At 39.5% G+C, this 10731-nt stretch overlaps 2 protein-coding genes across 2 annotated transcripts; one reads left to right on the forward strand and one right to left on the reverse strand.

Moving 5' to 3' along the window:
• The first annotated feature begins 5840 nt into the window (after positions 1-5840).
• rpp21 (ribonuclease P 21 subunit) lies at positions 5841-7900 on the forward strand. Its single transcript, XM_044130314.1, has 5 exons — positions 5841-6301; positions 6404-6504; positions 7338-7420; positions 7524-7658; positions 7786-7900. Exons 1-5 carry the CDS (start codon positions 6245-6247, stop codon positions 7881-7883), a joined length of 474 nt encoding a protein of 157 aa, XP_043986249.1. The 5' UTR covers positions 5841-6244; the 3' UTR covers positions 7884-7900.
• aqp12 (aquaporin 12) lies at positions 7710-10302 on the reverse strand. Its single transcript, XM_044130312.1, has 3 exons — positions 9005-10302; positions 8393-8509; positions 7710-8304 (listed from the first exon to the last, which is right to left on the reverse strand). The coding sequence occupies exons 1-3, from the start codon at positions 9597-9599 to the stop codon at positions 8177-8179; spliced, it is 840 nt and encodes a 279-aa protein (XP_043986247.1). The 5' UTR covers positions 9600-10302; the 3' UTR covers positions 7710-8176.
• Between the last annotated feature and the right edge of the window lie 429 nt (positions 10303-10731).

Below are 10731 nucleotides of genomic sequence, written 5' to 3' on the forward strand. Positions count from 1 at the left end.
ATTTCACTTATCGCGGGTCATTTTCGGAACGTAACCCCCGCGATAAACGAGGGATTACTGTACACCCAACTGCCCTTGTGTGTCATTTAAACACTCCACTGTGCTCCGATAGCCGAACCTATTGGCCCATTTATCCAAAATATATACAATACCCTTCTCTACTGTGTTACATCTGCTTACATTATATTTAACTTTGTAGGTCAACATATATTTAAATATTTTCATGACATAGAAACTAGTCCTATTACTTTCTGCTGATATAATTATCTTATAATTTTGGTTTATTGTAGATCTCAGTTCTGGATGGATCTCATGAACAATTTCAAGGAAAGACGTCTCTTCAATGGAAGTCATGAGCACACATGCCTTGTGCGGTTTGTCTTCATGGACATGCTACAGAGAGATCTTGATGAATGCAAGGACAGGTGGAATAAACATACCATAACACCTGTTAAACAATCTTGCTGTCCATCTGGTAAACCAGATGTGATGTATCATCTACCTCACAGGTAATTTTTGTTGTTTTTGTCTTCAACATCTGGTTAATTTAAAACCTCTTTGGGAACTCTAAAAAATAATGTGCCAAAACAAAAATAATGAACAATGTGTTAACACTTTTTATTCTAACAATTTCAGATGACAATTTCTAAAATGTAAATTTAAATAAAATTAATCATTTAGACAGGTTACAACAATAGTCACAGCAGTAACAGTTTAGTGAAGAAATGTAAATATAACTAAATGTTTACTGTGCTTCTTCTATTCCTAGGTTTGGTGGAACAGACTGTGGTTTCCCAGTCTCCCAGGAGCAATTGGGACAGTTTGGGACCGAGACTAACAACATTCATTGTGAGATGAACACCTTCAGGCACATTTTGAGAACCTCCAGAGACAGTGTGGCCTAGCACATCCACAGAGTTGGGAATCATGTGTCGAAAACTATATCAAACTGAAAAACATGGCGGACTTATAAACAAACAAAAATCCAAATTTGAAGGTCGCACACAAACACTAAACAGTGTCATAACTGAACAGGTTTGACAAGTTAAATAGTTAGCATTTTGTTTTGTTGTTATGCATTTGACCTTAATAAAGCCCAAACCCAGGGGAGTTTTGAATCCTAAAGTCCATGTCTTCTTTAAACTGATGATACGTCTTGGACATTGGTATTTTGATAGTGTTGGAGCAGGTGCTACTGACAGGAAAACGAGAAGTGGCCTGAAAGATCAGTTTTGGTGGTGGCAGAATTGAAGATGGAGGTAGTGTGTTCAAGCCGGTGGCAAACATCAGGATGTCCTGGAGAGAGAGACCCGTTTTTTGTTCTAGAAAAGAAGCAATGACTTTATGTATCAGATATTACAATAACACCAGAATATAGCAATAAATCTTAAAGTCCACCTTCTGTGTCAAGGAGAAAGTCTCTCCAGAATCCTAGCACTCTTGTTTCCTCATGTCGTCTGCTGCTACCCTTTTCACTGAGCTGAACCTCAAATATTTCCTCCAATATTTTGGATGTCAGCTGTTCCACTCTTGCACACATAAATGGCCTGAAGACGGAAGCATGCTGCTCCAAAGCATTCTGGAAGTTCAGTGTTGAAAGTCCATCCTTGAATCTATAAAAAGTTTGAAACAGAAATCACCTTAATTATTATCAAAAGAGCTGATATTTTTCAGTAACACAAAGAACATTAATATGTCTAATCTTTTTTTTATTATTTTTATTTAGCATAGGTAATATTGCTGATGCACTGTACACAGTGAATTAACCTACAGTAACGTTCATTTTCTCCAGTTAAGCCGTCCCATCAATAGGGCTCCTACTTATTTGACTGTTGGGTGATGTTGATTGATTGATTGATTGATTCTTGCACTATTGTACATTTGCTTGTATTAAATGCAACAAAATAGTAACTAAATTAGCATAGTTATTTTTTAAGTTAAGGAAGAGAAACATTACCTTTGAATAGAGAAATGGTTGCGGTAAATGATGAACCAATCAATGAACTCCTTTACAATTTTCAATTTGTCATCAACAGTCACAGGGAACTGCAAGCAACCAGCAGTTTGCAAGATGCTCGCATGTCTTTCAACTGACTGGTGTAGTTCAGTCAATGTACCTGCACTGGATATCTATGGTAGAGAACAATAACCATTTTGAGTTGTTTTCAAGTTAATTATTCATGTCTTTTCTTCGGCAACTTCAGACCACATCATCGGCGTTTAAAGGTGCCATCCAGTTGGGAATCAGTTACACAGTCGGGAACTTGAGCTCCAAGCCGGAGAGTCACCAGGAAAAGAAATTGAAGGTGGGTTGTCTCAGATTTCCTCTACTTGCTGTCATGTGTGTTTCGGTTGAAAATTTCTCATCAACGACGAGCCACGAGAACAAGAATTATTCCCAGGGCACAGATACCGATCCATCTCCAAGAATTTGCTGGCTCTCGTCTTGGTATTGGTGGAAGTCCTCCTTCGATTTCTTCAATGCTGTAGACAACTCGGCTCAGGTCAGAAATCCACCTTTCAAATTCAGGTAAATATTGCATTTGTTAACCGTTCCTGCTCAGTCTTCTGACCGTGGTCGGGAGACACAGGGGAGTTCTTTCTCCAGGGCCGAAGTGAAAACCTACTTCGGGGTTAACGCCTTCTACGCCTTGCACATGAACCACACAGTGGCACGAAGGTGGCTGGAAGTTAACCTTTAATAGCGCCAGCTAACAGAAAACTGCACAGACTTTTCCGAAACCGCTGCTCCGGTCGTCAGCTACGCTCACACTCTCTCATTCAGTCTCTCCCATGCTCCCTCAGCCTTCCCGTTCTCTCTTCTGCATGCAGCGCCCCCTTTCTGACCGGAGGACGGCTGCCACACTCAGCATACACACCACTTACTGAGCAATCATCACATACAGTGGAGGCACTTTCCGCAACACATTAATATTTCTGAATCACCACGGTCTCTTGGGAGGCTGTTGCGGATTACATTTGCCCTTCGTAGCAAATTGACCGCACGGATTTTCGCACGTATTGTAAGCGCTAACGCTTCTGGATTTCGCAGTGTTAACTCAAAAATGTCCAAGCGGCGCTTTATAAAGTTCAGATATTATATCAGTGCGTCTAAATCGTCAATATCCATGCTGTCTGTTGCATCTCTAGGGGGCTGCAGCAGTAAAAACTACAGTGTTGATTGGGGAGAGATGAAACAAGGAGAGCTTTAATTGAATGCTACAAACGGTGAAGAATAAAGAACGAGTTTTGCAAAAAAAATTGATTTATTGGAAGGGTAACAGTTACTGTAACCGGATTAGAAAAATAAGAAAAATGCTCTGGGCCAAATTGAAGACCTATTTGAATTAATTTTGATTTCAAAATTAACAGAATATAAGTGTAGTAACTGATTGTTTTATCTACTGCTTCCTGGTCCAATATTTCCAGCAACTACTCTTACAGAGAACCGATAAGTGTTTCAAGATCAGCCACTTTCGTATTCTCAAAGCTCAAACCTTCATGTATACATACAAAACCTGATGATAAATTCTCCTTTTTACGTATATAGTATATATAGTTTAGTATATACCTGGAAAAATCAACAGTGTATATTATATACTTGCTCTCTCCACTGTATTTCCACATTTGTGGTTGTAATGTGATGAAATATGGAAAAGTTCAAGGAACATGACTATTTTTGCAAGCCACTGTAGATGCAGCTTATACTAAAGCCAACACACAGAATATAGGATTGTGGTAGCTGTAGTAAGCCTGCAAGACACCCGACTGGACACAGAATTCTGGATTGGAGATGTACAAGTGATCAAGGAGAGTACGTTTTTCTGTGGTTGGATTAGAGATAAGTTGCATAAAGCCTTTGGCTCTAAACAACTCATTGATGGCTTTTTTACCAGGAGGAATAAGGTCCTCATTGAAGTCTCCTAATACGGCAATGGGCTGAATATCCATTGAATTCAGGCCATCCAAGAGGTTTTGCAGATTTCTTAAAAATGTTCCAAAATTATAACTTGGAGGCCTGTAAACTGTTGCGATGAGGGCTCTGATTGGGGTGTCGACTTTAACAACGTTAAATTCAAGATCTGTAACCTGGTTAAAGAATCTACGTTCCTGCGGTTGGAGAAGACTCCGGCAGTAAGTCTCTACTCCCTCTCCCTCTTTGGTAGCAATGTCGACTCTGTTCGAGTAGGAGACATGTCTGTTCCGTGAAAAGAAAGAATAGCCCTCTATTTGGCAAGAAGCTGGAACAGAAGATCCAAACAAATGAGTCTCCGTTAGGCATAAGACATCTGCCAACATGAGTTCATGATGTTGTTTCATGTCCTCAGAGTGACAGACAAGACCTTCGACATTGTGGTGGACAATTGTTAATGTTGCACCCTGATGACCAGACTGAAAATGCAAGAGCGGTCTGGTGTGCAAAAACGATGCTGGTCTCATTTATTCCATAGCTGCTCTGATATTTTCGTCAGCGCAGATCTTACTTTCATCGAAATCAATGATTTTAAGTCCTTCCAGGGAAGTTGTGCGACTGAGGGCGACATATGCCATTCCAGGTTCAAAAATACGCTTCAAGGAAATGACCGCAGATTTCATGGTCATCCCTTGGACCTTGTGTGCCGTACAACCAAAGGCTAACCTGATTGGAAATTGCCGTCGTACCACTCCCTTTACACTACTCTGTTCCTCAAATCTCTCAATGTAAACAAAGCCGTCTGGTTTACCCTGAATTTTTTTGTATGTCCAGCTAGTGGATTGTCCAGTTTGAGTCCAATTAATTTTACACTAGTCTTTCCATCTTTCGTACTGGTGACAATATCTGCAATGGTGCCAAACGTTCCATTCACAAGACCATCCTCTACATCCAAGTTTCTTATAATCATTACCCTAAAACCCAAACCTGCCTGTATGTTGTTAGACAAATCTCGTTTGTTGCCCGCTATGCAACAGCCCAAATTAATCATATTTCCTGTTTTTGTAATCCTTTTGTACTCCTCTGCCTCGATATCAACTGTTACTGCACCTAAAGATGCCACAACTGCTGCATTATGGGTGTCCACCTGTTTGTTTGTTGCAAAAATGTGTAGGACATCCATTGGACATTCTTTGGGGTCAGTAACAGCTTGGATCAAAAGAGTCCTGTCATCCTCACTAAGCAAATCTGCTTTACCTTTAACTCTAATCAATCTAATATTTACATGATCTTCTGAAAAGTTTTACTTGCCCTCAACACAATTAAAAAACTGCTACGTAGTTTATGATCTGTACTTTAAAGAAAAGTTGAAATGGACACTCAGGGAGGCAGACACAAAACAGACACGTTAAAAAGTCAAATATACACATTCATGGATTCTTAAAGAATTAAACATGCAAGATTTTGCTTATGCATTGCTATGGGGCACGCCCCAATAATACGTATTAAAGAGACGTTCTATTGGGTGTAGAACAATAGGTGCCTGCCATGCAATGCATGGATGCTTCGCAAGTCAGTCACTGCTCTCCTTATGCATTGCTATGGGGCAGCCCCAATAATACGTATTAAAGAGACTTTGAAATAGAAATGTGAATTTTTTTAACAAATGAAAATTGCAAGCATGTACAAATAAGCACTCTGAATTTATTTTTATTTACAAATAATGACACTGAATATTTTTTAGGTTAAAAATATATTCGGAATTTATTTAACACTGAAAAAGTAAGCATTAATATACAACAGTCAAATTTCAGATGCATTTTTTTATTCAAATCCTGATGTCACATATTTACTTCCATACATCAAGTTCTAAAGCCTGGATTTATTACATATTCATTTTTAAAAATTTATTTGGTTCTCTAACATTTTTAGTCACAATTATTGTTACTATTGAAACTCGGAAGGACTAAAGAGACACTTCTGGCTCCGAAGTTCCATGCTGCGGATCTCTGCATTAGATCCTCCATCCATCCATCCATACATCCATCTTCTTCCGCTTATCCGGAAGCGTCAGGAGACCTCGTTCATTTATTTATTTTACAATTTTGTAAACAACAGCTGCCGATTAAACTGAATATTACAACCTTGACATGATTATATGAGTTGTTTTTACTGAGAAATTTATTAGAAGCGCCGTGAAAATGGTCACATCCGCCACATCCGCTTCTCAGGCTGCAAGGCGCGCTCCCGATACAGGGGGAACAGATTTTCACAGGGGAACCGAATTTCGCACACAAGATCTCTTATGTCCATGCGACACCTGAGTTAATCATGGCGTACCATTTGAAAGACAAAGAAGCCTACGAAAGACTGAACTATCTGTACCAGGTGAGGGGAAGCTTTAGACGAACCGCCGCTAGCAGTCACATGTTTGCTAGTTTGCTCATGGGGTGTAAATGACGGCGTCTCTGGTTTTTTGTGTCTCCTCAGGCTGCGCACTGTGTCTTATCTCAAAACCCAAACAACGTGGAGTTGGCTCGGTTCTACTGCTTCACACAGAAAACGATAGCGAGACGGCTGGTTCTCAGGCAGTAGGTAGACACTTAGCTTTAGCAATATGGTTTTATTTTGAAGGAAAGGTCGAATCTCGTCACTTCCTTGCGATGTAGCAACGTTTTAAATAATGTTAAAATTTGTAATTTATTCCTTACTTTATCAGTACTTTTGATAAAGTGTTTGTGTTTAAATGGTTACTTACATTTGAAAGAGCGTAAAAATAATTGTTCAAATGATATCAAGATAATGTCTGCTGTTTAAATGTTAAAGGGGTTTTTCTAGCATTGTATAGTCGCTCCAATTTTGTATTTAAAAAAAACATGCGGTAATGTGTTAAATCAATTGACTTTTTGTTTGTATAGATATATTCTGCCAAAAAACAACTAATAGACAGTTGAGTTAATTAAAAAACAGATTTGTTTTTAATTGTATCATCTTTAAGTTTATACACAGCAGCTCTAAGTAATAGCATTGAGCAAATATTATATTGCCTCTCCTCATAAATGGGCATAATCTCCCTAGTGAGATTACATTATAAATTGTATAATTTGATGCCTAACTAAAAGCCTAACTTTCCTGAATGGCATTTGACAAAGACAAGAAAGCACTGTAAGTGTAGAAACTTAATTGGACTGTCAATCTTTTTAGAAAAACTGTAAATGGTATAGTTTTTCATTTGTTAGATTTACTTTAAACAAACCAAAAAATCAAGTACCAAAAACAATTGGATAGGCTAAATAAAACAAAATAAAATTATCCTAGAAATGCCTTGTGTGCCTGCAGGCATAAACTCCCCGACAGGCAGGAGAACAGCATCCAGGGAGAATTTTAAATTGACTTTCTTTCATTTGAACTCATTTTCCTGCAGAGACCCATCAGTGAAGAGAACTGTGTGTAAGAAATGCTGCTCACTGCTCATCCCCGGTGTGACTGCCACAACAAGACAGCGGAGTAAGGCGAATAGTCATTTCGGTGACGTTGTTGACTTTTATTTTGAATCTTTGTTCAGTAGTTTTTAGTGAGAAATTCCTGTTTTCTCACTTTGTTTGATTAGGAAAAAATAAAAAGAATCGCTTTACTGTAGTGAGGTGTCTCGGCTGCGGCCAGACCAAGAATCTACTGAATAATCCAGGTCATTGTTTGTGGGCGGACCGACCCGAGGCGCAGCTGGAGCAGCGGAAACAATCTGGTGAATAGGCAAACCTTTTGCTTTTCTTCTTAAAAAAAAAAAGAATCCACACTTTTATTGGTAAAATTTTATTTTTTGAATTTTATTACTAAAATAATTTTTGGAACGTTTGCACCCTTTCTTGCAGATCCAGGCCCTTCAGCTAAAAATCAGCCTAAATGCCCAAAAGCTGATGGGTCCCAGTCTTCGAAAACACATGACGCTCAGAGTTCTACCAGCTCATAGGTTGTTATGTTTTATTTTTCTAAATAGAACGCATACTTTGGATAAATCTAGTGGCTAATAATTTTTTTTCATTTAATTTATTTCACTTGATACATGCTGCAAATTACAAATGTTTCCACAAGTTTTTCTTTTGTCTAAATATAGAGAACAAAGATGAAGCTTCATTTTTTTGTTTTGTTTTTTAAACTTATTTCCGAATATTTCACATAATGTATCATTGCTGTTGAGTTAAAGTAAAGCTCTTATTACCATTGACCATTTCTTGTAATAGTCTTTTTTCCTATTGCCATCTGTCACTTTTTCTTCTTTTCCGGTTTGTCTCCTTTCGGCACTCTGAAGCGTGTCTTCTGGAAATACAGAAGGTTCTTGGCAAAAAGCCTGGGAATGTGGCCCATGTAAAGGAGAAGAGCCAACATCATCCCTGGGAAACAAGCAATTTTTAAAGAAACTGTTAACAGACTACGACACACACATGAACACACCGTTTGGTGTTGCGTAATGTGACATACCTGTGAGAGAGCTCAGCCAGTAGACCACTGCATATTCTTTGAAGGTAAATCCAGGACAGTGGAAGGTGAGTCCATAAGCCAGAGATGGGTTCATGAAAGCAGAGGTGTAGCTCCTGGCTGGGAAATAGAACAGATAAGTCAGGACATTAGCTGTTTAGCTGGTTTTGAGTGTGAAAGACTTAAAAAGTTTGAATAAAACCAGACTTGATGCTTTGCAGTAGGGGTGTCCCAATGCAACTTTTTCCAGTTCCGATGCGATACCAATATTACAAGTTTGAGCAATGGCTGGTACTGATAATTGATCAGATTCATCGGCATGAATCATACATACTTTTATTACTTATTTTGTAGTGTAGGATGTTAGAAAAGACTTGATCAAGTGATATTACACATGAGGCTAGTGGTCTACAACAATCGGTTTGAGAACAACTGAACTGACCCATTTGTCATTAAACAATGGGTCTCTGTTTGAGATACAAGCGCTGCTGGATAGAAATAACAAAGCAGAATGCTTTTATCGAAGAAGCAAGTCGATTTATTCCAATACTCAGATCCCAACACTCCTATGTCCCATCCCTTCCAATAAGCATAAAGAAGTTTGGACAGACTCACCGACATGAGAGAAGAAAGTGAGTAGAACTGCGATCAGGGGTACCCGAATCAGGACCGACCTGCGTCTCAGATTTAACTGGATGAGATGAAAGACGAGCGCGCAGGCACACTCGGTAAAAAAGCCTTGAACCACGGAGACCAGCAGGGATGTGCCGCATTCTCTCCACATGAGGTTTTTGATCATGTGCATGTCGGTCAACTCCAGGCTCCAGTAGTACCTGGCTGCCAGCACGGCCAGGTGAGCCCCACCGAACTGGGCTGCGACAGCGAGCGCCGTGGGCAGAGCGCCGGCCTCCAGCTGCAGGAACTTCTGCACGACCAGGCTGGGATTCCCCGATGTTCCGGCGCAGAGCACGCCGTGAGTCAGCAGCAGCACAAACAGCATGGTCACAGTCACATCCTGGCCCAGGCCCCCGGCCCACTGGCCCACCTCCACGATGGTCTGTATCTCCAGCCAGCACGCCACCAGCATGAAGGAGGCTGTGAACTCGGACACAAAGCTAAACCGAGGCCATTTTCTGAAGAGCGTTTTGACCAAGACCGCAAAAATTACCACTGATAGAAAGTACCCAAGTGATGCGTTAAGTCCAGACATGGCTGACCTCGGGTGTTGTCCTCTGTCTCTTGGAAAAGAAGAATGAATGAAGGGTCGATCCAGCAGCCAGGCTTCTGTTTGACAACGTGGCGCACGCACAGACCCATTTCTTATCAGAGACACGTCAGGTTTTTTATCCCAAAACCACCTGCCAAAATACACACAGGCCTTTATGTCAGGTCAGGCAGCTGGCTGTCTTTCAGTGACTGATGTTGGTTTCCATTCAGTGTTAGCCTAATGATTCCTGCAACAACAGCACTGTTGGTAATAGGAAATGTACTGCCATATGGACTATCAGATAAGTGTTTTTAAAAAGGTGAGGTACAGTGTATCCAGAAAGTATTCACAGTTATCCACGTTTTTTGTTACAGCCTTTATTTTTTTTATAAGTTAATAAAATTTTTTAAGAAATGCCTTAACTGGTTTCACTTTTTTTTTGTTCCTCAAAATTCGACACATGGGAGAAGCACCATAAACCTGGAACAAACTTTCAGAAAACCACAAAGATGCTGGAACACTGAGTTCCTTTAAATCCAGGCCAAAAACACACCTGTTTAGATCTACTTCTGATTAGTAGTAAGCGGAACATTGATCAATTTATTTGATGTATATTTTCTTGAAGATGGCTTGTGGCAAGATGTAACATTTATTGCTTGTTTCGTAATTTGTTACTGTATGTTCTAATGTGTAAAGCACTTTGAAATGCCTTGTTTCTGGAATCTACTGTGCAAATAAACTTGACTTACAATACTGAAAAAAGTTTCGCAGGTTTATTAAAAGTAGAAAACCAAAAAACATTTATTTCAAATAAATTAACTATCCGTCTCGTACACATATCCAAACCATCTCAACTTCCGTTTTTATTTTTCTTAGTGTTTGCAGCTCTGCCTCCTGTTTTTTTTTTTGTTGTTTTTTTGCAAGTGCCATTATTTCTTATCTCAGGTCATACCAGATCTCTGCCCAACTGTAAAAGTTTCCATTCATTAATAATTTTCAGTTACAGCATACTAATAGGATAGGATAGGATAACAATTAATAGCACATGTAGTTTATCCATTCACAATGTCTGGCTAACTTGAGAAAAACACCAGCGGAAGAATCCCACAGCAGTGTCTGACCATATTGATAGCAT

Source organism: Gambusia affinis, linkage group LG10 (assembly GCF_019740435.1).
Source record: "Gambusia affinis linkage group LG10, SWU_Gaff_1.0, whole genome shotgun sequence".
Lineage (NCBI taxonomy): Eukaryota > Metazoa > Chordata > Actinopteri > Cyprinodontiformes > Poeciliidae > Gambusia > Gambusia affinis.